This window comes from Eubalaena glacialis, chromosome 18 (genome assembly GCF_028564815.1).
Source record: "Eubalaena glacialis isolate mEubGla1 chromosome 18, mEubGla1.1.hap2.+ XY, whole genome shotgun sequence".
Classification (NCBI taxonomy): Eukaryota; Metazoa; Chordata; class Mammalia; order Artiodactyla; family Balaenidae; genus Eubalaena; species Eubalaena glacialis.
The window spans coordinates 27654771-27680581 of record NC_083733.1 but is presented as its reverse complement, the minus strand read 5'-3'; the positions used below and the strand labels follow the sequence as shown (position 1 = coordinate 27680581).

General features: G+C 53.7%; 2 protein-coding genes across 2 annotated transcripts in view; one reads left to right on the top strand and one right to left on the bottom strand.

Annotated features, from left to right (window-relative positions):
* Positions 1-11376, bottom strand: part of CNGB1 (cyclic nucleotide gated channel subunit beta 1) — a gene marked incomplete at its 3' end in the record, with an annotated part of 67321 nt that extends 55945 nt beyond the window's left edge. Inside the window, exons 1-11 of the mRNA XM_061172434.1 lie at positions 11224-11376; positions 8626-8683; positions 8248-8320; positions 7417-7537; positions 7270-7315; positions 7040-7076; positions 5356-5431; positions 5117-5156; positions 4582-4741; positions 3383-3458; positions 2072-2108 (exon numbers count right to left, since the gene is read on the bottom strand). Of these exons, the coding sequence (XP_061028417.1) occupies positions 2072-2108; positions 3383-3458; positions 4582-4741; positions 5117-5156; positions 5356-5431; positions 7040-7076; positions 7270-7315; positions 7417-7537; positions 8248-8320; positions 8626-8683; positions 11224-11376 (877 nt within the window). The remainder of the gene's footprint in view (positions 1-2071; positions 2109-3382; positions 3459-4581; positions 4742-5116; positions 5157-5355; positions 5432-7039; positions 7077-7269; positions 7316-7416; positions 7538-8247; positions 8321-8625; positions 8684-11223) is intronic.
* A 7361-nt stretch (positions 11377-18737) lies between these two features.
* Positions 18738-25055, top strand: SPMIP8 (sperm microtubule inner protein 8). Its single transcript, XM_061173615.1, has 7 exons — positions 18738-18960; positions 22276-22337; positions 22558-22732; positions 23160-23221; positions 23445-23509; positions 23862-23894; positions 25025-25055. The coding sequence occupies exons 1-7, from the start codon at positions 18738-18740 to the stop codon at positions 25053-25055; spliced, it is 651 nt and encodes a 216-aa protein (XP_061029598.1).
* Positions 25056-25811: the final 756 nt, after the last annotated feature.

Below are 25811 nucleotides of genomic sequence, written 5' to 3'. Positions count from 1 at the left end.
GGGAAGCAGGGGGTTCAAGGAGGGTAGGGGGGTCGATGGCCACCTCCTCCCCCTCCCCTGCAGGTCTTCTCTTCAGGCAACCCTTCTTTCCTTCCATCCGTCTGTCCATTTGTCCATCTGCACTCTCCCAGGCTCCCCTCCCTTTTGTTTCAGAGGCCTCCAGCTGCCGCCACCCCTGAAACAAAGGAGAAGAGAGAAGGGTAGGTGGCGGGGTGGACAGGCGGAGGGAATGAATGAGCGAAAGGATGGGGAGGCTGGGGGACGGGGTGGGGGCGGGATACTCATCCCTCACCCCTCAGGGTCACCCTTGTGGTGGGTTGAATAGTGTCCCCCAAAAAACGTATATCCTAGTCCTATCCTCTGTTACCTGTGTGACCTTATTTGGAAGTAGGGTCTTTGCAGATGTCACTAGTTAAAGATCTCAAGATGAGATCATGCTGGATTTAGGTTGGGCCCTAATCCAATGACTGGTGTCCTTATAGAAGACAGGAGAGGGAGATTTGGCAGACACAGAGGAAAAGGCAGAGATTGGAGGGCAGCTAGATGCCACGGGGCACCAAGGATGGCCAGCAGCCACCAGAGCCAGGAGAGAGGCCTGGCACGTTTTCCCACTCAGAGCCCCAGAAAGAAACAACCCTGCCAACACTTCGATTTTGGGCTCCTGGCCTCTTGAACCGCGAGAGAATACATTTTTGCTATTTGAAGGCACCGTTAGTGATCCTTTGTTACGGCAGCCCCAGGAAACTGACACACCTCAGTTACTGGCCCCGGGGCTGAGTCCGCCCCATGGCTGCCCCAGGCCCACCCATGACAGACAGGCACGCTCCAGGCACGCAGGGAGGCCCTGCTACAGCTGGCTGAGACCTGCCTCCTTCCAGAGGAGCAGGGAGGAGGGTAAGAGGGCTGGGGGCTCCATCCTCAGAGCTCTCAGCGGCCCCTGGTAGGAGGGGGCACGTGGGTGGCTCTCTGTTCCAGAGAAGGTTTTCCATTCCTCTAACCTTGGCCTGTCTGAGCAGCTGCTTAGCCCAGGGGACTCTAGTCACTGCTCCATGACAACTTGCTTTGTGACCTTGGACACGTCTCTGCCCCTCTGCCTTCCCCAACAGCCATAGGCAGCCCGCGCTGGGCCCTCCAGGGTGGCCACGAGCTCGAGACTGAGCGAGCCCTGCTCTGAGCCTCCCCTTCACGATGCTGTCACGATTATACAAACCCCATCACACCCACACCCGAGCTCCACAGCTGGCCAGCCTGTGGTGGCCGCCCATGTCAGAGTGCTCATAAAGGCCACCATTGGCCCAGCGGGCCTGGGGCTGGCAGCCCTGGGACGCCCCAGGCCCACGGTCCAAGGGCCTGTGTCCAGGGTGGAATAGGGCCACTGCTCCCAGGCCTTAACTCTGCTCTGCTCACCTCCAGCGCTCATCACTGGCCTGGCACATAGCAGCCCTCCATGAGCATTTGTGAATGGATGAATGGATGAATGGATGAATAAATGAATGCCCCATATACCACATGCCTTTCCAGAGGCCATGAAATGAAGGAAGAGCAGATTTTGGACCCTAGCCCTCCCCTCCTGGCCTCAGTCTGGGCCCCAGTCCTGGTGCAGAGCTGGGATAAAAGGCAGCACACATACCCCACAGGGGAGGGGATGCCCTCTCAGCTCAAGGGGTCCAGTTCCCCCAGAGAAAGCCCATCTCCCTCCTTTCACCCCACAACCAAGGACTCTGCTTAGCCAAACCCATTGCCCCGGGGGGCTGTGGGGAGTTCTCACCAGGGGTTCCTAGCAGGAAAGGGGGGCCCATCCAACTTGACCTCAGAATTATTTTTTCTGGATAGAAGCTGGAAGGCAAGCCAGGTTCCTGCCTATGTGTGCATCCACCCACCCCCGGCCCCCAGGAGGGGCCTCCAGCCACCATCGTGCTCTGGGCGGGGCTCTGGCGAGGCCGGGGCCTACAGAACATGGGGCTCTCCCAGCTCCAGGTCCAGAGGCTCTGCCTGCCCCACGACCCGTGCACGCTCAGACCAAGCAACCCCCATGGAGACACACATGAGGACCCACTAACGTGTCACTTACTGCTCTGCACGTCACATATCACAGGGGAGTCAGGCTCCTGTATGGGGAGAAAAGGAGAAAAAAACTGCTGTGGACTCCTCACCGGCCTCCCTGCTTCCATCAGCCCTCCCGGCACACACAGGTGCAAGGGGGGGTTTCCTCACGGCTCCCGGGACACTGCAGAAGATCCCGTCCTGCTTCTTCCCTCCCGCCTCAGAGGTCGCCCGCTCCTCCAGTCACTCCCCCACCAGGGTCACCACTTGCCTCGTCCCACCTCAGCTCCTTTGCCCAGGCTGGGCCCCTGCCTGGAATGCCCTCTCTCTGGTTCTCTATGTATGAAAAACCTCTCCCATCCTTCCCTGGAGTGTTGTCTCAAAGTTCCATCTGCACGAAGGCCTCTCCCCACCAGCACCACACCATCCCCCTGCAGCTCCATCCTCAGGGATCCCCCCCTCAGTGAGCACATCTTCACCCACTGATCGCTCCTGCCACTGGACACCCCGCTTTCCTCCTGTTGAGGAGCTCCAAAGCTGAGCTTCCTCTGCCACCCACAGAGGCCATGAACATGGAGCCTGAAGGCTCAGCCCACGGGGAAGGGACGCTGAAGCTTCCTGCCTACCTCCTACTGCAGGGGGACTGCGATCCAGGCCTCCTGCCCCCCAGTTCCAGGTGCTTCTATGAAGATGGCCAATTGTCCCCAAGAGAGAAGGGCCAGGTGGGAGGTTCTGGGAGAGGGAGAGGTGGGGGAGGCCCTGCTCCCCACGCCCACCCATGTGGGAGCCCTAGGTCGTCAGAAATGCACACAGGGCCCACTGGCTTCCTGAGAGCCCCACTTCTTCCCAGAACATTCCAGGCCTCTCTTGTCTCTGGGCCTTTGCACATATTGATCCTCTGCCTGCAGGGCCCTTCCTACACCACCCCCTTCACTTTCACCCACCCTCTTCCTCCTCCTCCTCCCCCTTCAGTTCTCAGCTTGCAGGCCACTTCCACTAGGAAGTCTTCCTTGATGCTCCTGGGAGGCTCCTCCTCTGCACCCCACATCCTCTCTGCCACCCCCCCCGGGGAAGCACCTCCCTCACTGACTGTGCCCTCCTGGCAGGAGGGGCTGGGCCAGCACTTCTCAGCCCTGTGGCCACAGTGACCAGAGAGTGTGTGTGGAATGAGTGTGAGCCATGCAGACAGGCGGGCTGGGTGGGCTGAGCTCCAGCTACAGGCTCCCTTCTTCCTTCTGTGCCCTCCCCACGACCCAGGGACCATCCCACCCTTGCCTGAGCTCCCAAGATGCCTCCAACCACCACTCAAGGCCCCCACTCCCCCCAGCCCAGCACCGACCTGCTCCCCAGCCTTCCCACGGATCACTGGCTGTGGCAGGGCCATCTCCAGCCTGTGCAGGAGCCACGCCATCAACCTGCAAGGGGGAGAGAGAGAGTCAGAGCCCTCCCAAGGCAGGTAGCAAGCCCGCCCACAGGTGGACTGAAGCCCCCGGCCCTGAAAACCACTGCCCCATCCTTGGCCTCCCCAGGAAAGCCTCTGGCTACTGTTCGGACCCCAGCAGGTAACTCAGTCCCCCCCACCCTCCCTGCCACCCCCAAGGTGCATTTCAGGCCCCTCACACACTGCCAGGGCGGGAGCACCTAGCAGTACCTATCCTGATTTTATTTTATTTTTTTCATTTTTTAAAAAAAATAAATTTATTTATTTATTTTTGGCTGCGTTGGGTCTTTGTTGCTGCGCACGGGTTTTCTCTAGTTGCGGCGAGCGGGGGCTACTCTTCGTTGCGGTGCGCAGGCTTCTCATTGCGGTGGCTTCTCTTGTTGTGGAGCACGGGCTCTAGGTGCCAAGAGCTTCAGTAGTTGTGGCTTGAGGGCTCTAGAGCGCAGGCTCAGTAGTTGTGGCGCATGGACTTAGTTGCTCCGGGGCATGTGCGATCCTCCCGGACCAGGGCTTGAACCCATGTCCCCTGCATTGGCAGGCGGATTCTTAACCACTGCACCACGGGGGAAGTCCCTATCCTGATTTTAAATGCATGTATCACTTGGACCAACAACTCCATTTCCTCCGATTTACTTGCACATGAACGCAATGATGCCTGTACAAGGCTATTAACTGCAGCAAAAGTGGAAACAAACCTAAATGTCCAATGAATGCTTAAATAAAAGCTGGTACATCCGTATAACATACTATGCAGCCGTTGAAAGAATGGAGCAGACCTCTATGCATAAAACCACCTCTGAGTTACGTTTTTAGGTGAAAAAAGTGAAATGAGGAACAGTATCTAGAGTTTGCTGCTGCCGGGTACGTGAGTTTAAAGGAGAAATGTGCTCAGAGCTTGTCTACGTGTAGGAAACGCGCGGAAGCAGGAGAAGCTGCTGATGCGAATGCCCGGGGAGGGGGCGCTGCAAACCCTTTTGAATTTTCTCTCGGGTGCATGTGTTACTTTTCTAATTTAAAAGACTCATTTGGTGGATGTTGGGCTGGGGCCACGCACTGAGCCTGCTGCTTGTGGGAGGAGAGGCATTTGGGAGGCTCACCTGGCAGAGTCCTGTGGGGGCGGCAGGGAGGAGGCCTGGATGCCAGGCTGGGGCTCTGGAGTCGGCTCCTCCTCGGGCTTCGGAGGGGCAGGAGCAGGCAGGGAGGGGCTCTCCTGGGCCTGCGGCACGGGCTCCATTTCCAAGGGGGGTCCTGGGGGCTCTATGCAGCAGGGAGGGCAGGAGACTAAGGATGACATGGTGGGGCTCCATGAAACCCCTAGGGCAAGGAGTCCAGATTCAAGGTGCCAACGTGACTGAGTGGGGAGCCCCTTGGGACCACCCCAACTCCCCTCATCATCAGACAGACACAGAGCTGAGGTGCAGGGAGGGGAAGGGACTTGTTCAGGACCTCACAAGGCTGTCCCAGGCTACTGGCTTCCCAGCCTGGACTAGAGAGGGGGGTTTAGGACTCCCACAACAGCCTGCTCCCTGCAAGCCCTGAACCCCGCCCCGAGCATCCTTCAGGCCCCAGTTGTGCCCCCAGCCCAGTCTGTGACCATCCCAGGCAGCCCCTTCCCAGGTCCCCTCCCTGTACCTGGACCCAAGGCGGCATCTGCAGGCTCATCTCTCCAGCCCTGGGTCGTAAACAGGAAGTGACGTCACGAAAGAAGGTCAGGTGCATTCCCTGCCCCGGCCAGCCCCGCCCACCCTTCCCCTGAATGCCCTGCCCCTCTTGCAGCCACTCCGTGGGTCCCAGGGGTGAGGACAGCCTGCTGGAGTAGGTAGGCACTTCCTGGGTGGTCAGCTGCCTGCTCCCCCTTTTCCTCGACTTACCTCGGAGGTTTTCGGAGGCTGAGGCAGCATTTTCTCCAGATTCTGCTCAAGCCACCTGAGCAGCCAGGGCCTGGGCCTGCAGAGGGGCCAGAGGTCAGCCGAGCGGCCTCAAGGAGTGCCCAGCCACGCTGTCCTGACCACCTGCTGGGGTCCCAGGCCTCGACCAGCCCTTCCTCAGCTCCCATTCTGCACACTGGGGACCTTGGACTGGATACTCTTAAAGGGCCTCCGGGGTGGGGGACTTCCACCAACCAAAAATTCTGACCCAGGGCTGGACCAGGCTCTGGAACAACAGGCCCAGCCGTGGCCTCCTGGGCACAGATGAGAACGGGGGCTGCCTGGGGACCCGAATGCAGCCTAGGGCCCTCCCTGTGACTGGGACAGAGAGGTCTGGCCTCATGGGTATGTGAGCACTGTGGTCACACAGGGCCCCATACTTAAAGGGCCCATTTTTGGTTTAATGCTCTATCATCACTGTCTTAAACTCTTAATAATTTTTTTAAAGGAGTCCTACATTTTCATTTTGCACCGGGCCCCACCAATTATGTAGCTGGCCCTGGGACAAACGTTGGGTCCCCCGATCCATCTGACCTCCAGGCAGCCCTGTCCTCTTCAGGGAAGCTCCATGCTCCCAGGGGAACCCATCCCCCAGATACGGCCCCCAAAAAAGCTGGCAAGTCCTTTGGGTGCCTTCATCCTAAATCGTTTTACTGGTCTCACAAGTCAGCGGAGTGGCCCTGGGGACCCATGACCAGGGCAGCCTCCAGGGGATGAAAGAAATAGACAGCAAACTGGAGCAATGGATGAATGAATGGAGTGTGTGATTGTACATATTCATTCACTCATTCATTCATATATTCATTCATCCCTTCTGTGCTGAGTCCCCTTCGTATGGCAGGCACTGTGCTGGGCACCAGGGCGTTCAGCAGTGACTAAGACAAAAGCCCCCGTGCTCAAGGACCCGACAGTCTAATGAATGAATGAGGGAAGGAATGAATGGGTGGGGTGAATGGAGATGAAGGCATGACTCCGAATTTCCAGCAGAGACAGCAAACTGGAGGCTTCAGGTTTATTGCGGGAGCTCACAGTGTTTTTGAAAACTTTTCAATTAGTTGGCAACATCTAAAAATTAAGGATGATGTAAAACCTAAATTTCTAGCTTCTCTTGAAAAACTGGAGGATCTGGCCACACCGGGTCAGCACTCCTGCAGGGCAGAGGGAAGTGGAGTTCAGTGGGGCCCCTCCCTGGAGAGAGACATGGGCTCCCCCGTTTGCCACAGTTCCCATCCAGCCTGCCACCCCCCTCGGTCAGCTCTGAGAAGTCTGAAGCTGTTGCCAGCCGTGAGACCAACCTGGGCACCCCAACGTCCCCCACGGTAGCCCAGGCCCTGCTTCCGGGCTTCACGCGGCACCCACCTACTCGAGGCCCATCTCTGAGGAGCTCATCCATGCCTTCTCCCCATCCTCAGAAGGTGGCCCCCACCCGGGGATCTCTCAGTAATCAGCACAAAAAACCATGAGCAGCACCGGACCCATCGTTCCGGTTTTGTGGATGAGAAAAGTGAGGTCCAGAAGAGATGAGAGGCATGTCCAAGGTCACACACAGGTGGTGGTGGACCCTGGGCTCTGGGCACGCTGAGCCCACCACACACACTACAGATGGGGCTCAAGGATGGGGACTCACCCATTGTCTTGGGCCCTGGGGGCCTCACTGTGTCCATCTGCAGAAGAAAGGAAGCCGGTCAGCAGCAAGAGGCCTGCCCGGAGCTCCCCATTTAGCCCAACTCAAACCCAGGTTCGAACCCGGGCCGAGTCAGATGAGAAGCTCTGGCCCCGTGGACTCACCCCAGGGAGCAGGGCCCAACGCAACAGTCCCTGAGCCCACTCCTAAGCCATCCTGCTTCCTGGCCTTACCTGAGCCCCCAGTGCTGCAGTGCCCAAGGATCTGTCCTCCTGCCTGCTGGGACAGACAGACAGACGTGGGCAGAGAGTCCAGGGCCATCAGCCTTCCTCCCGCCCCTTCCCCACCCGGCTTGCCTCAGCTCCCGGCCCCGGTAGTACCTGAGCTGGACCCTCCAAGCCAGCAGTGGTGCTCTGGGCAGGCCTGCCACTGTGGATGGGCTGCGGAACGACCTTCTCCACACCCTTTCTGAGCCAGGTCAGCACCTGGCTGCTGGGACCACTGAGAGACAGAGATACCGGCCTGCCCTCAATGTCCCCAGCCCCTCTCTGGTCGGCATGGCAGTGCACAGCATCCTAAAGAACTTGGTTTGAACCCCAAACCTCTATCTCCCCACTGTGACACTGCAGGCACATCACCTCCCTCCTGGAACCTCGTGTCCCTCTCTGGAAAATGGGGGATGCCAACCCTTGGTGCCATTCCAAGCCCACCGCCATCAGATACTCAGTAAAACATCACCGTATCACCCTGCTGCCCCATTAGCCTGGCTCCAGGGGGCCCCTCCTGCACTCGGCACATGTCTTGTGCTCTGAAAGGGTTGAGAGTTTCCTGTGAGGTGTTTCCTTGTGATGGAGGCTAGTCAGCCTAAACATGAGGGTCACAGACTCACCATCTGAGGCCAGCCCTCCCCGCCCTCTGCAGACATTCTTACTTGGATAAGTACCAAGGGTCTAAAATGTCTGAGCTATCTGGGAGATAGCTCTGGTCCCCCCCCGCCCCCCCCCTCTCCATTTCTCTTGGTCACATGGTTCATTTGGCCCAGGAGACCCCCACCTCTGCCTGAGGCTCCCTTCAGCCAATTCCTAAGATGTTCTGGGCCTTTGCTTGGGCGTGACTGTAGACCTGAGAGCAGTGCCCATCCCCACCCCCTCAATGGCTCCCTAGCTTGGGTGGGGGGCTGGCCCTGAGGAGTGGGGAGGGTGGTGCAGTACCTGTTCGCTTCCGGAACCACAGCGACCTGAGCCTGGAGGGATGTGGGTGGAGAAGGGGCAGCCTCCTGGGTTTCTGGAAAGGAGTCCCTCATACTTTAGAACTGGAGCCTCAGAGAGACCTGTTTCTACCCTGCTGGGGAGGTCAAGTCAGAGGCAGAGGAGAGGAGAGAACGCTGAGGGAGTCAGAAGCCCAGGGTTCCAGCTCAGCTCAGCTAAAAGGTCCCCAGGAGCCCACCCTTAGCTTCTCTGAGCCTCAGTTTCTTCATCTGTGAAATGGGTCTGCCAACCTCGTGGGCTGCTGCAAGGCTCCGAGCAGTGGAGAACACCGCCCTTCCCCCGCCTCCAGCCACCCTGCCAGCCTGGGCTTCCAGCACTCACCCTGAGGGCCCGGATCAGCCTCAGCCACTTCCTTCCCCACGCAGGCCTCCTCAGGTGGCTGGAGGGTTCAAACAGGACCATGTAAACCCTCAGAGAGACTAGCCTAAGGCAGGGGCAGCCCCTGATCTCCCTCACAACCGACCCCCACAGGATCAAACAGCTCTATTCTCACAGTGGTCTCTGTAAATCCTGGTGGCCTCACCTTCCACCTGGGACACTCCCTTCTTCCCAGCCCCAGGGGCCCCTCATCCAGGGCTGGGCCCTCACCATGCCCACCCCCCCACACCCCCCCACACCAAGGTCCCCCCCCAGGCCTATCACATCCCCCAGGAAGCTGCCCCACTCAAGTGGCCTGAAAAGAAAGAGGAAGAGAGTTACAAGGCCTTGGGGCAACTGAGGGGAGGAGGAGGCGGGAAGAGCCCACCCCTCGGCCAGCCCCCAGCCAGCCGCTCCCTCTCATTCTGCGCCAAACCTTCCATTTCCCCCCTAGTAGCTGGGCGGCCTTCAGCTTCTGCCCTCTGCCTCTCATCTGCCTCTGCAGCTGCACCTCTGCTGCTGTGTGCGCATGTGTGCAGGTACAGACAAGCATGCACGTGCATACAGACACACTAACGTGTGCACACATACACTAATACACTCACTCTCATATACTTTACACACGTACACAGACACACACAAGCACGTGTATACAGAAAGTGACACACAGACACGTGTGCATACACACATGCATACACACACGAGCTGACACAAAAATAAGTCCATCTGCTCACACATAGATGTGCACATGCAAGACACAAAGCACATGTGCATATACATTTGCATGTGCATGCATGCCCCAACACACGCACATGTGCATATACACATGTACATGCATGCAGATGCACACACGTGCAAATATCTGCACGTGTACAGACACAGACATACAAACATGCATATGCACACAATACATTTGCGTATATACACAGACACAGATATCTGTGTGTACACACATGTACATATATATGTTCAGTCACATAAACAGGCATATACACACACACGCGTACCTGCACTGACACACAAACATGCACTCATGAACACATTATTTCATACGTGTATTAACACACAAATACACACATAGATGTGCATACATGCACAGGTGCACAAAATATGTATATATACAAACATGCAGGCACATACCAATATGTCCATCCATACAAACATACAAGCACAGATACGCAAATGAGCATACATGCACACACACATGAATAGATTCACAGACTCGGAAACACACACTTATACACACTAGCATGCCCCACATGCACATGGAACTACAGGCACACGAATGCATGTGCACATACACATATATGTGCGTACATGTATGTGTGTACACACACCTGTGAATCAGCATGCATGTGTTCATGGGCACACAGTTTGAGAATACACATGCATACACAAACATACCACTAAGAACACGAGGCACACATGTATGTACATACACCTGTGTGCACATGCAAACACATATGCACAGCAACCCTATACCTGGATAGCTCACTGTTTCCTAAACACACCCTGCATTACCCAGTAATAGCCTTTCCTCTGCCAGGAAGGCCCCACCTCTTCGTCTCCTCCAGTTACGATTTGGCCCAGCCCACTGTGGCTAGGAAGCACTCCTCCACCAGCTTCCAATCTCCAAAATTAAGATGACTCTCCTCTGAGCTCCCAGAGTTTCCAGTCTGATACACTTCTTTGGTCCTCCCAGAAGGGTAAACTGAGGATGCTGTTGAAGCTCCCCACCTTCCCTCATCACCCCTGTCTCCTAGAAGAATAACCTGGTTGGGTTCTCGTCTGCTGACCCCCAGGGGCAATGCTTTATTCATCACTGTGCTCCCGGCACTGCATACAGGCCTGGCATCAATCAGAAGCAAAATCAAATCTGTTTGAGTTTCTGAATTGGTTGTCATCAGGTTCCCGAATGAATGGGATACAGAACTGGCAAGTTTGATGTGCTTGACTGAAAGTTCTAGAGCAGTGCTGCTCAAAATGTGGTCCAGGAACCAGTGTCAGTCTGCAAACTGTTACTGGTCCACAGTGATTAAACAGGTTGCAGCAGATTGTATAGCAACACACTGCTTCCCTCATGGAGAAAGTCTTACTGCAAAACAAATACAACTGAACTAAGCAGTGCGCTTACTTATATAGTAAACTTACATCTGGCAAGCTTCTGATCGCCTCCTGGACTGGTAACAAGCAGTTCATGGATTGGCTACTTTGAGTAGCTCTAGAGGTTGGTAAACAATGGTCAGTGGGCCAAATCCAGCCTATTGCTTGTTTTTGTAAATAAAGTTTTATTGGAACACAACCAGCTACGCTCATTCATTTACGTATTGTCTATGGCTGTTTTCACACTACAGTGGCAGAGTTGAGTAATTAACAGAGATGGCATGACCTACAAAGCCTGAAATATTTACTATCTGGCTGTTTACAGAACCAGGTGACCGCCACGTTTCCTTCTGGCTCCAAGTTTCTCTGTTGTGGAAGGTCGCTGGGGACAGCTGACCTGAGCTGGGGATTCTCCGAGCAGTGAGGCCAGTGTGCCCTTCCTCACCATTCAGTTCTTACCAGGGACTCTTCCTCTAGCTCAGTCTCCTCAGGGGCTGTTTCAGGCTCCGGCTCCAACTCTGGCTCCGGTTCTGCCCCCTCCTCCTCCTCTCTCTTGGTCTTCACTGGTGTCCCTGGGGGCTGAGGCAGCACCCTCTGGACCCAGCCCAGCATCCTGACACCTGTAGGGGACCGAGTCCTTAGGCCTCTCCAGAATGCTCACAGTTGCTCCCACCATTCATGGGCTCCTTTTGTGAGTTATATATATCCCTTTTCCTTCATCTTTAAAAATATTTTTGCAGTTATACCTCCAGGTATTTTCCTGATAGAAATACTCAAGCCCACAAACATATGTGTGTAAAGAGGTCGGTCACAACAGTGTTAGAGCAAAAGATGAAAAACATCCAAATATCCATCAGTAGGAGACTGGTTACTGGGAAGTACCTAATCGGTCTTCTATAAGAGGGGCACAGATTAAATAAATTATAATACATCCAATAATGGAATATTATGGAGCCATTTTTTTAAGTAGGTCAATTTGAACTAACATGGAAAGATCTACATGCTTTGGACTCCAGTCATGAGAAAATCAGTTAAATGCTCCATGCCTCAGTTTGCTTGTCTGTAAAATGAGGATGTTAATAGTAGCTATCTTGTGGAGGTTATTGTGAGGATAAAATAAACTGATGAGAACAGTGACTGGCACACACTGAGAGCTTAATAAATGTTGGCTGTGACTATTATTGGATGTTAAGCCAAAATGCTAATGATAGACTATCATGTTCAGCATAATCCCATTATAAATTTTTAAAAATACATTATGAGCAGCATATGAATGGAAAATACTTTTTGTTTAATATAAGATAAAAATCAACCTATTTTCATGATTTAGACATTTTTAAGATAAAATAACAAGCCCCTTTTTTCATGGTTTACTGCAATAGTTCAGCCCTACCTTACACGGGCTCAGTTTCTGGCATCATTTACTTTCAGGGAATGGGCAGCCCTGCCCTTATGACTAAATCCCTGCAGGATGGCCTGGCCCAGCGGGCGCCACACAGGTCAATATATGCAAACTCCCAGCCTTGAAGGGCCCTTCCGAGGCCATGCCCGGCATGGTGTATCCTCCCTCCCCACCCCCAGCCATGGGCAGCCAAGGTATTCTCTGTCCCTCGTCTGCCAGGGACCCTGGCCACAGGCTGCAAAGGGCAGGCACAGGGCCCAGGACCCCTGCCCCAGTGCCCATCTCCCCGCAGCCCCGGCCATGCTGCCTGCCCTACTACTCACAGCCCTGACTTCTGTCCCTGCTCTGGCCTCAGCAGCCCAGTTTCTCCTAAGTGAAGCTGTGCTGAAGGACACAGCTCTGAGTGGGGGGTCAGATCCCTGGCTCAGCCGCCAAAAATGTGACTTGGGCCAGACATGACCCCTCTGGTCTTCCATTTCCTTGTTGGGTATGCGGGTAAAAACACTGATTTCCAAGGTTGGTAGAGCCCCAGATTGCATGTTTAGGATGGCAGATTCCACCGATCCCAGCCAGCCCAGGCAGCCCCATAAGCCATGATCACCTCATCCTCACCTCCTCCCACTCAGCCTCAGTAAATAAGCGTTTTCATCACCACCTTATAGCCAAGGAAATGGAGGTACAGAGAGGTCAGCAGACTTGCCCAAAGTGACACAGCCAGTAAGTGGCCCAGCTGAGTTTACGCTCAGGTCTGCCTGGCTCCAGGTGTCCCACATCTACCCCGGAGGTATAGACGTTTGCCCAGGATCGGCTGCTTCTGCAGGCCAGTCCTGCAAGCCATTTCTCAGCAGGCAGCAATGCTGGCTTGTGCTTCTGAACCTTCTGGAAATGACTAGGGAAGCCTTCCCCACTCCCAGTTTCCCTTCTTCCCCCAGACCCAGCCATTTCCTCCTGCATAGAAACACATGTAGATCCCTCCCATCTTTTTGCCCTGTTGCTGCTGATTCCACGTTGATGAGGGAGGCGCAGGCGGGAAGGGGAGCCTGGGAGTGGTACCCAGAACAACAACAGTGCTTGGACCACCAGCCTTTCAGAGTCTTCCGGTGAGCTGCCGAAGATACAGATTCCTAGGCCCCTCTAAACCATCTGCAGGATCTGGAATCCGTATTTCACAAGCTGCCTTGGAGAGTCACTAAGGTTTGAGCCTCACGGGGAAGACAGAAGCCTCAGATTTCCGGCCTTGCCGGGTTCTCCATGTCTAAATGGCTTGATGGGAGGAGAGCATGGAGGGAGTCTCATCAGGGGTCCCACGGAGCCGCCACCTCACCCTGAGTTACCTGCTCAGATGCCGTCCACTAGCCAGGAATTGCCCTCTTCCTGCCTCTCTCAGCTGGCCTCTCAGACACAGAGGGGATTAATTGGCAGCAGCCGGGCCGGGCCGGGCCTTATGCAAAGGATTAGGAGGTGCTAAAGAGGGTGGGGAGGTGGCAGTGGAAGAGAAGAGATTGATGCGGAGGGAGCCAGCAGCAAACCCCAGGGGCCACCAGGAGTCGGCCGCGGGGAAGGAGCCCTACATGGCCCTGGTCTGGGGCACCAGGAGCTGCCAGGGGACCTGGTTCCCTGCATACCCTGGCCAACCCACAGAGCGGCTGGTGGGAGGATAAGAGCTTGGAGTCCCCAGGTGATTCTGGGAGACTCCTCAAGGTAGCAGGGGCCTGTCAACTCTCAGTCAGCAGTGGCAGGGGGCACATTCCAGCTCTCCAGCCCCAATGCAGGGACTCAAGAAGAGTCCCTCTGTCTCAGAATCTTCTGCAGCTTGGGCAGGGCCTCAGCGCCCACTGCCTTGGGATCCACCAGAAGGGCTGGGCCTTTAGGGAGGATCCAAGGACGGATAGATGACTGCATCCAAGCCGGCCTCCTGAACTGAGGTCGAACCCTAGAGGGGGATGGCGATCTCAGGGGAGAGGGGGAGAGGGACAGAGGCCCAGCACAAAGGGGCTCAGTGAGGTGACAGGACCTGGGTGGGGGGCAGGGCAGTGGGCTGTTTAGCAAAGGGGCAGGGAACTTGACTTGATCACCTACAACATTTCTCGACCTTGCCTACGTGCCAGGCAGCTTGCCAGCTTTGGCACATTGAGAAAGACAGAAATAGGACCTGCCCTCACGGACCTTACATTCCAATGGAAGATTCAGAAGTAAAAAAGATTAACGATGACCTTAAAAATATTGCAAATATGTTGAGTATCATGAAAGAAACACACAGGGCAGACATGTGTGAGGTGGTGGGGAGTGGGAGTGGGCATAGGTGCCTCTATGAAGAGGGACATATTTGAGCTGAGACATAAGATCTGAGTGAATGGTGTTCCAGGCAAGGGTGAATAAAGGTCCTGAGGCTGGAATGAGCTTGGATGCACCTGAGGAACAGAGAGGGTGCCAGGGCCTTAGTGGGTGTAGGGGAGAGTGGTGGGAGATGAGGTCCAGGACAGATCAGGTAGGGCCTGTAAGTCACGGTCGGAAGATTGGGTTTTAGCTGATGGCCCATGGAAGCCCATGATGGTTTAGAACAGGGGCCAGACGCCATCTGTGCGGCTGTTTTGTAGTGGGCAGGTGTGGAAGCAAGGCACTAGTCAGGAGGTAGTGGTGGAACAAACCAGTTTGTGACTGGACGACCCCTGTCCTCTCCTTCCTGTGCAGAACCTCTGATATGCACCCACCCCCAAGGCAACTGGGGTGGGAGAATGTTCTTTCTGCCGTGCTCTGTCAATACGCCAGGCTGCTGGGGATCAGCGCTCCTCCCCGTGGCACCTCCAGCCAGAGAGCAGTGAGCTCTACTGCTCTGCCAGGGTGTGCAAGTGATGGCCAGCGTCATCGGTGACGCTCACCCTTGCCTCTAGCTCGACGGAGGCCAGTGCGGAGATGGCGAGGCTTGGACCCAGCAGGTGGCGGGAGAGAGAAAAGGGGAGGGGAGGGAAAAGGGAGGTGCTGAGGGTGCTCAGCTTAGGCGACTGGGTGGCAGGTGGTGCCATTTACTGAAAAGAGGGAGCCTGGGGCTGTGGTGTGGAAGAGTTTTGGGGGGAAATCATGAGCTCTACTTCGTTGTCTGAGAGACATCTGAGTGGAAATGTGCAGCAGGTGTTGAGAGGTGTGTTTTGGTGGGTGGGGGTGTCTGGAGTCTGGGAGAGGCGCACGACTGGAGATGGACATTTTGGAGGCATCAGCTCAGCTTGTAGATGATGCTTAAAGCCACAGGACTGATTGAATCAAAAGTAAAGAAGAGAAGGACCAGAGAGGATGCCTGGAGCACACTGGCACATTTCGAAGTTGGGAAAAGAAGGAGGAGCTAGGAAAGGAGACTGAAAGAGCTGCTGGTGGGGTAGGGGAAGAGCCAGGAAGCCGGGTTTGCTGCAGCCAAGACGGCTGAGTGTGTTGGGGGAGGACTGGCCACATGGGACCACCGTGTGAGCGGAGGCTGACCTGTGCCCCAAGGCTCGGCAACCTGGGGGCATGGAGCCCGGCCAGTGGGCAGAGTCAGGTGGGCCTGGCTGAAGAGTAACGAGCTCTAGGGTGAGGCAAATGAAGGAACCTCAGCTACACCCCAGTTGGATGACCCTCGTGTGCATATATACGGAGGGAAAGAAGCCAGACTCAAAGGACCCCAATGGCCCATGCATACAAAGCTCAAATAGGGCACAATTAGCCTGTCTTGTCTATGGCTGCAAACATAGGTAGTAAAATTATAAAGAAAAGCAGTGGTTATACTACTCGGCCAGGAGAGTGGTTACCTCTTGCAGGAGGTGGGACTGGGAAGGGGTATGCGGAAGCTTCTAGGGGCTGGCGGGGCCCTAACTTGCTTTCTTTAGCTGATATCAATTTTTTAAAACAACGTTATTGTCGTATAATTTGTATGCCGTAAAATTCACCAGTTTTAAGGGTACAACTCAATGATTTTTAGTAAATTTACTGAGCTATGCAACATCTAGTTTTAGAACATTTCCATCAGCCCAGTAAGATCCCTCATGCTGGTTAGAATCACTCCTCATTCCCCCCGCCAGCCCCAGGCAACCACTAATCTGCTTTCTGTCTCTAAACATGTGCCTTTTCTAGACATTCTATATAAATGGAGCATATAATATGTGGAGTGTTTCTGTGTCTGGTTTCTTTCATTTAGCATAATGTTTTGATGATCATCTACATTGTAGCACATATCCATAATTCATTTCTTTTTTTAATTCCCAAGAGTATTCCATGGCATACAGTCTGTTTCCATGGCATAGATATATTAGAGTCTGTTTACCTATCCGCTAGTCAATGGACACTTAAGTTGTTTCCACCTTTTGGCTATTATAAATAACACTGCTATGAACATCTGTATGCAAGTCTTTGTGTGGACATATATCTTAATTTCTCTTGGGAAGATTCCTAGGGGTAGAATTGCTGGGTCATATGGTAAATTTATGTTTCACTATTTAAGAAACTGCTACACTGCTTTGCAAAGTAGTACCCATGTCTTGACCTGACTGGTAGTTACACAGGGTCTCACTTTATAAATTATGAGTTACATTATATATTTATGCACTTTCTGGATTTTGTTATATTTTTCACTTTAAAAGAGTTAAAAAAAAAAATAAGTTGCGATGAGGTGGTGAATGAAGTCCAGGGAAAGTTTTCTTTAAGGGGTGGGACTTGGGGATGCTGCTCTGGGGCTGGATGGAGCACTGGAGGAGGAGCAACTAGGGAGCCAAATCCTACTTGAACCTCACAGTAGGGGTGCCAGGGCCCATCAGGCTCAGCACTTGGGCAGGTGTATGCAAAAGCACGTGCCAAGATATGCAAATAAGTTGAGTCTCCCCAGGGTTTCCTCACGGGGTCAGGGGGCAGGGTCCACCTCCAGTAGTTCTTTTTTTTTTTTTGGCCTCGCTGCAAGCCTTGTGGGATCTTAGTCCCCTGACCAGGGATTGAACCCGGGACCACGGCAGTGAAAGCGCTTAGTCCTAACCACTGGACCGCCAGGGAACTCCCCCAGTGGTTCTGACCTTGATGGTGGTCAGGCCCCAGGGCTTCAGGGTGCTGGGCTTAGGACCTCATGACTTCGCTTTTTTGGGAAGGCGGGAGGGAGGCTGCAGGCCTGCAGGGGGAGTATCACCTGCTAATCCCTGTCCTGCTGAGGCCACCACTCTCTCTGATCCCCTTATGCTGACCCTGGATCCTGGCAGCCACTAATCTTCACCTCTGGAGACTCAAGGACTGGCAGGCAGGGCAGTGCCCTCTTCCCTGAGGCTTGTAAGGAGGGGAGTAAGTGTCCGTGAGCCCTGCCAGCTCACAGACACTCCTCCTGGCAGGGCTCAGGGCCCTTTCCTAACACAGATGGGAGCTTTGAGGCCCAGAGAGAGACAGTAAGTAGTCTAGGGTCACACAGCCTGCCCTGGCCAGCCCTGGCCAGCCCTGGCATGGCCACCCCCAGGGAGACCCAGCTTCTTGTCTGATTTCCCCAACATGCCCAGCCTGTGTGAGGCCTGGGAGACAGCATCCTTCAGGAAGGCTGAAAGAGGGGGCCAGTGCAAGGACCCCTGGCAGCAGGCTCTTCTCCTCGGAGCCTCCGGTTGTCATGGTTGCCGAGGAGACGGTGCCCTCACAGTCAGGCTGCAATGGGCATTGTCTCCGCAGAATGTCCCTTTATTCTCCTACTGCCTCATAAGGCACTGGGGCTTGGCCCATCTCCCTGCCTCTTTTCCCCATCGAGCAGTCGGAAGAGCGGAAAATCCCCGTAAGCCTGTGCACCTGGGGCCCATGGCCTGCAGGTGAGGTACCACTGTGGTGGATCAGGAGCAAGGAGTCCTCCCTCCCCTCTACCCTCACTTCCCCACTTCCCTGTACCTTCCCCACGAAGGCCCAGCCTTCAAGGCGGCTTCCCCATCTGGTCGCCATGCCCTCTCCGTGCTCCTCCATGGCCCAAGGTCCTCTCTCCTCCTGTCCACCTCCCTACCGCCCACCTCCATCTCTCACCTCCAACTGGGGTCAGGAAGAAAGCAACGGGACTCAACAAATTCTCACTAAAGTTTAAATGACTCAAAGGCTCTGGGAATATCCACGTTTTAAAACGAAGCACTGGGGAACCAGCCATATTTTTTCTAGTTCATGTCTATCACGTCTCTCCCCTTATTTAAAACCTTTCTATGTCTCCCTGTAGAATGTTGAGTAAATGCCAGATACCTTAGCTAAGGCCAGAAGTCCATAATTAATTACCCAGAGGCAGACTGAGCTCAATTGTGAATCCACTTGCTGCTGCGGCCGCTTCCTGCTCATTATTGAAGAACAGACACAAATGGCATCTCTTTTAGACCATTCGCTGAATGCCTCAGCCTCCCCAGACACACACCCCCTGTACTGACCTCTGCCAGGGCCCCTAGCACATCCTCTGTGTGTGTGTGTATTTGAGCGTCCCTGACCCCACCATAGCTCCTGGCACACAGTAGGTGGTCAGTACCTGTTGGACGAGTAGACAAACCGGCACTGGCCAAGGTTGTGTTCCCACACAGAAGGGTGTCTGGTTGGGGTGTCTCTGCCCCCCCCAGCCATGGCCCGCATCATCAACCTGGTGCCCTGGGAGGACGGCTCCACCCACGTGTACGCACCCCCGGCCGTCCTGCTGCCCGTGGCGCGGCGGCGCAACAAGCTGGCCGGCGTGAAGCAGCAGCTCTACCACCCAGCCCTGCCCAGCCTGCGCCGCATGGACATGGACTCCGTCAGGGCCTGCCTTTCCGACGAGCACTGCCAGACCACCACCTACTGCCGCAAAGGTCAGGCCACCTGGCCACCACCGGCCCCTCTGGGCCTTCGGGGAAGGCGTGGGTGGTTTGGAGGAGAGAGATCTCGGAGGGAGAAACCATGAGTGGCAGGTGAAAGGGTTAAAGGGAGTCGTCCCCTGTCTGCTCCTCCCTGCCTGGGTATCCTCCGGGTCCGAGCGTCTGTTTCCTTATCAGTAAAATGGGGACGCTAACAGTGCCGGCCTGTCAGGGCTATTTTGAGATTAAAATGAGATAAGGCATGAAGAGCACTTGGAGTAGTGGCTGGCACACAACATGTGCTCAACAATAACGTTATTATTATTATTAATGGAGAGGGAACTGTGCAGAGGTCAGCAGTTGCAGGAGGAGGAGGAATAATAATAGCAATAATAACAACTTCTGCCCAATCATCTCTCCCTTTGAAAAAGGAAGAGAAAGACACCTGTCATGAAAGAGAGGTGGACATGGGAGCCTTTGGGGTAAAGGGCCACATGGGGCTAAGGAAGAACCCTTCATCGATTGAGAAGCTTGGGTATGGAGATAGGGGTGCCACAGAGACACCCACACTCATTCATTCCAGCACATTTATTAATTGCCTGCTTTGTGCCTGACACTGTGCCTGGAACAAAGGCGCTCCAGCTAGCGGGGACAGCACATGCAGAGGCCTGGAGGGGAAAAGCTGCATGAGGTGTTGGTGAACTTGAGGGGTGTGGTTGGGTGGGAGGATAAGGAGTGCGGGGGCAGCAGGAGCTGTGGCTGGGGATGAGGACACAGCTCAGGGAGGGCTAAGCTCAGGGGTCTGGACTTCCTGGGGAGGTAGATAAGAACCTCTGAAGACTTTAAGAAGGAAAGAGGTCCGAGCATTGGGGCCGTGGGGAGTGGGTGACCCAGAGAGACTAGAAGTGGATGATGGGGGGGAGGGTGAGTGATTAGGACACTGGGAGGGACCACAGTCTTCAGGAAGTAGTGATAGTGTCTGGCCATAGGGGAGGGATTTGGAAGGTATTTAGGAGATAAAGTAACACGATTTGGTACCAGTGTGGGTAGAGGGGCAAGAGTGAGGAGTCCAGGGTGATGCCCAGGTTCAGACCCGGGTGACAGGTGGAGTGAGGGTGTCAGAGACTATAGGGAGATCTCCAGAGGTCCCACAGAGACCCCTGCAGGGTCACGATGAGAAACACAAATACGGGAAGTGGGTGGGGACGCAGTGGGGGGACGGGGTGAAAGGTGAGGTGGAGTCCCCACACCCCCCCCGAAGGGGAGCAGCTATGGGGTCCTGCTGATACTGTGTGGGAAAGGTCAGCACAGTTCTACCAATTTCCTGGCTTCCAGGAGAGGCCAGGGATCTAGATTTTTAGGGAGAGCTCTTGAGTATTGCAAGTATGTTTTTAATAAAAGCAATGGAGTCACAGTTTCAAAATTCAAAATGCTGTAACAATGTACATTTAAAAAATTCTCACTCCTCCCCCTGCCATCCCCACTTACAGGTAACCACTCTGAGCTCCTGCTGAATCCTTCCATTGTTTACTACTGTAAATACAAACCTATTATCTTCCTCCCCAACTATTTTTATTAGGAACATATTCAAACATAGAGGAAGGTTGAAAGACTAATACTATGAACATTCATTACCTTCCACCTGCTTCAATTAATGTTTTGACATATTGTTTTCATTCTCTCTCTCTATCACAAACACACACACACACACACACACACTTTAGCAAGCAGTTCCCAATGATAGAAACAACCTCAATACCATTATCACATCTAGGAAAGTTAAAAATAATTCCCTCACATCTAATATTCAGTCCGTATTAAAACGTCCCCAATTATCCCCAAAGATGTCTTTTATAGCTGTCAAAAAATTTTTGGAACCAGGATTCAATCTAGGATTGTGCCTTGTAATTTGTTGTCATGTCTCTTGTGTCTTAGTCTAGAACAGTCTACCCACTTTCTATTTTTCCCTCATAATATTGACTTTTTAAAGAGTCCAAAACAGTTTTATTGTAGACGAGTCCTACATTGTGAATTTGAGTGATTGTTTCCTTATGGTATTGTTTACCTTGATAGTCTATTTTCTGTAAACTAAAAGATAGGTGTAGAAGCTTGATTGGAGAAGCTTTCACAGGTATTGGATGCCATATTTGCCATGATGGCTCAGCAGGAGGCACATAATGTCATTATCCCACTATGCATGATGCTAAGTTTGATGACTTGGTTAGGTGATGACCTGAATGTATATTCTTCTCTGCCTCCAATAGTCTCAATTTTAGGCTTTAAAGCCATATAAAGGCATATACTCTTCTGCACCTTGGAAGGTTTTGAATCAAGAACTTCCTCTACTGATTTTTAATCAAGGCATAGTGAGGATGTATCATAGTTTATTTAACCAGTCATTTAATGACAGACACTTGAGTTATTTCCAATCATTTTCTATTACAAACTATGCTGAAATGGGTAAACTTTCTACCCACATCATTTCCCAGTTGTGCAACTGTAAAGTAGGATAAATTCCCAGAAGTGGGACTATAGGGTCAAAAGGTATGTGTATTTATAATTCTGATAGATAATGCCAATTTCTTTCCATAGGCTCAAATCAATTTATAACCCCTGCTGGCAATATATGGCAATGGCCCTGTTTCTGATAACTGCACTCATTTTTGGATTGTTTCCAATCTGATATGAAAAATTGGTATCAATGTAGTTTGAATATGCATGCATCTTATTATGAATTAAGCTGAGTGTCTTTTCATAGTTTAGGGACCATTTGTATTTCTTGTGTTTGTGTGTGAACTACCTATGCAGACTGTTTACCCATTTTTCTTTTTTTCTCTTTTTCTTCTATTTTGTTTTATTTTATTTTATTTTGTCTTGATTTATAGGAATTCTTTCAATATTAGGGAAATTTCACCTCATCTACAAAATAAGTGGAAATATTCTTTTCCCATTTGTCTTTTGACTTTCCTTATGTTTCCTTATGTTGCCATGCAGAAGTTTATTTCTATGTAGTCCAAGTTATCAACATTTTCTTTAGGCTACCTGATTTTGAATTAGAGTTGGTAAGGCCTCCCCCACCCCAAGGTTATAAAGAAATTTATCCATGTTTTCTTCTAGTACGTCTACGGTTTCATTATTTTACATTGAAATTTTTTATCTATTTGGAGTTTGTTCTGTTGAATGGGGTGTGTTAAGTAAGAATCCACTTGATCTTAGATTTTTTTAAAGTTGTCAAGTATTTCAAAAACCTTTTAAAGCAGTGTGGACCAAACCTCTCCTGTGTGGGCCTGTGACCACTGGTGGACTCCTCCCTTTCTCTTTCTCCTTCAGATGACTTTGACAATGCCTACTTCACACTCCTCGGTGTCCCCAACAAACCCCTGCAGTGCTTGGTGAGTGTCCTTTGCCCCTGGCCCTGGGTTTGCTCTGGGGACCTGAAGGTCCCACGTGCACCCAGCCCCAAGCACCTCGAGTGCTGGGCTCTACTCCGCACACTTCCTCAGCTACCAGCTTGGGACCCTACCCCCTTTGCATCTCCTTCAGGGGCTTCAGAGCCCCCTGGGTCAGATGGTTCAAGTGCCCCCCGCGCCCTGACTCCCTTCATCCTGGCAGGACATCACGGCGACCGGCCAGAGGCTCCGAAATAGGTGCCGCGAGGGAAAGCTGGAGCCCATCGCACCGGGCATCAGCAGGGTCGACTGGCCCGACTTCACGCGCGCCATCGAAGACTGGTCCCGCTTCGTGTCCTCTGCCGGCGAATTCAAGCTGCCCTGCCCGAGCAAGAAGGGTCAGTCTACCGGCGGGGGGGATGCCTTAGTGTGGGAGAGACAACTGGGCCGCTGGGTCCCTGGAGCCGGGACCCCGAGCGCTGACCGCGGGCGGGGGGCTTCGGGGGTGGGCTCTGACAAAGACAGATCTAGGAGATAGGAGCAGCTGGGGCACTCAGAGCGGGCTGGACCCAGACAGATTGAGGTTCACAGAGACAGGGCTTGTCCTGGGGAGGGGGCGGGGCCAGGCCCGAGCCAGTGGGAGCCAGTGTGGCGGAGGTGGAGGGCAGGGTTGGTTCTGGGACTGCCGGAGTTTAGTCCGGAGGGGGGACTGGTTCTAGGAGCAGGCGTGGGCGTGGCTTGATCTAGGGGCGGGGCTCAGTTAAGAGTAGGGGCGGGGCTTGCTCTGGGCTGGCGGGGGGCCAGAGATGGGCGCTCTCTCCGCAGTCGAGAGTTTCAGCGGCTACGCGGTGCGGTACTTGAAGCCGCAGGTGACTCAGAACTGGCGGGTAGGTAGGCGCGCTGCTCCGTCCCTGGCGGGGCGGGGCGGGGCGGGGGTGGGAGAGAAGCGGCTAACATGGGGGTCGGGGAGGGGGAGAAGAGACCGAGAGTAAGGTCTCCCAGTGCCCAGGGCCAATATCCCCGGCAGAGAGTGCTGTGCGGGGCCTCGGCGGGGGAGTCCGTGTCCCCTCTACTCAGTGGACCCCCCCCAATTCCTCTGGCCCGCCCCAGTTCTGTCTTAACCAGAATCCCAGCCTGGATCGCTATGGACAGAAACCCCTGCCTTTCGACTCCCTGTAAGTGACCCCACAGACCCCGGGACCCCATACCTGGCGGAAGGAGAGTGGGGTCTTGGCTGCTTTCACCACCGCATACCTAGTGGCCCTTGAAAATGCGAGACCTAGGAAGAATTGATTGGCTCCGAAACACCACAAGAAAATTGCAATTTTAAAATGACTAAATGTTTAATTCCTACCAAACGGAGCATCCTGTCATCCAGTCCCTAGCAACTCCACCTTTCAGAGTGGAGGAGTTAAGGTGGGGCAAAGGTGCAGTGTAATCTTGGTGGGATGGCGCCTGCTGACGTGTTTGTTCCCAGAGAGGGTCACCCTTCCTCACCTCGGCCTCACCCTCCTCTCTCTTTTGCAGGAATGCTTTCCGACGCTTCGGCTCGATCTACAGGTAGGGCTCCAACTGCAGTGTGTGTGTGGGGGGGAATGACACCGCCCCCACCCCACATTTGGCCACGGCCCCCAGTCGGGCAGCGCGCGGGCCCTCATGAGGGAGGCGCCAGAGGATTGGTACCCTCCTGGATGATGTCAGGGGGGCGCGAAGGTCTTCCCCCTGGAGAGATCTTCGCCAGGCAAAAGTGCAGCCCACTGGGAGGTGGAGGGAGTAGAGTGCCTTTCCCTCCCGATCTGGCCCAGAGGAGACCAAAAGGCAAAGACGGGGGTTAGGGGGATTAGGGGGGGCGGGGTTACCTAGGAGAAGAGCAGGGACTGGAAGAGTAAACAGACATATGAGAAATATAATGGAAGGAGCCAAGAATTTGCCTTCCAGGAAGCAGGTGAAGTGGTAAGGGCTGGGACAAGTGTTCCCAGGAGAAGAATGCAAGATATTCAAGCACCTTCATAATCTGGCCATCTCCCACCTCTCCAGCCCCATTCCCTACACTTTAGCAGTACCAGACTCCTGGGTGCAACCCAAACCAAGCAACCAAGCACTCCATATCTTTGCTTGTGCTGTTTCAGCACCTAGATGATCTTTCTACCTCTGCCTGGAAAACTCCTCCTTACACTTTAAAGCCCAGCCCAGATGTCCCATCCTCCTTGAAGTCTTCTCTGACCTTCTGCCTTTCCCCTCCAGCTCAAACCCCCCTCCAGTTGGTCTCCGTATGTGCATCCCTCTCCGTCTTAGAGCACACAGGCTATTGCATTATAATTATTGATGAAAGTTTGCCTTCTCTCACCCGCCCTGTGCACACACAAGGGAAAGCTTTTTTTTTTTACTACTATATAATGCCTGCCAGAGTAGGCTCACTAAATGATTGAAAAGTGAGTAAAGCTCACAGGAGATAAAGATGAGGCAAACCGGAAGTGGGGCTTGAAAGCCAAACAGACCAGCCAAAAATATATTAAAGGAAATAGGGAGCCATTGAAGGCTCTTGAGCCATAGAGAGACAGGACAGAAGCTGTGTTTTCAGAGCCTTGAGGGCAGGAAGGTGGGTTTGGTGGGGAAGGCCTAGAGAAGGACAGCCTGATTTTTCCCCAGGACATCCTAGAGGCCCCCACCTCACCTGTTTCTTTCCACAGTCGTGTCAACTACCTGACCCCCTGGCGTTAATCTGTGAAAAGGAGGCCGATCCCCAGGCTGCCGAACCATGCCACCTCAGGTTCCCCAGCAGGACAGAGGGTGTATGGCGGCAGCACCCATCTCCCTAAGAGTTTAGCCTGACTGGAAATAAACCTTATGCTCCATAAGGAGGCACCACGCCCGTGTGAGTGTGTGTGTGTGTGTGTGTGTGTGTGTGTGTGTGGTGTGCAGGGGCTGGGGGAGGGTTAGGACCTCAGCACCTCAGCACCTCAGGATGTCTTACCCTTACCTGCCTCTTGCCAACTCCTGGAGGACTGGTGGCGGTGGGGGGAGTTGGGAAAGATGTCTGGTGACCCCAGGTAGAGAATCAGGGTCTAGGCCCCAGGGCCCAGCCAGGGATAAGGTACAGAGGCAGGCCTGCCTGAGAATTAGGTTTTCTTTGTGGCCCCGTTCCCCTGCTCATAACCCTACAACTAAGCCCCTTCCACCTCAGACTCTGAACTTGAGCCCTAAAGAGAAAAGAGGGGGCTCGAAAGGGATTTTAGACCCCTCTCTCAGAAGCCCTTGCCATCCCAGTGTGTGCTGGGGGCCTCCCTGGGCCCCGGGTTCCCCTGAAGAAGTGGAATCAGGCCCTGGAGGGTTGGCCTATGGTCTCTATTCCCTGTGAAGCAGCTGAGTGTGGAAGTAAGATGAGGTGCCCAAGCCCACTAAGAGAAGAAAATTTCCTCTCCCCAAAGCACCGCCAATGAACATACCATGTAAGCAAAAAGTTATCTGCTCTGTCCA

Coding starts and splice junctions, on each gene's coding strand:
- SPMIP8 (XM_061173615.1), top strand. CDS start 18,738: ATGGCCCGCATCATCAACCTGGTGCCCTGGGAGGACGGCTCCACCCAC. Junction 18,961..22,275: donor CACCACCTACTGCCGCAAAG/GTCAGGCCACCT, acceptor TTTCTCCTTCAG/ATGACTTTGACAATGCCTAC. Junction 23,895..25,024: donor CGCTTCGGCTCGATCTACAG/GTAGGGCTCCAA, acceptor TTCTTTCCACAG/TCGTGTCAACTACCTGACCC.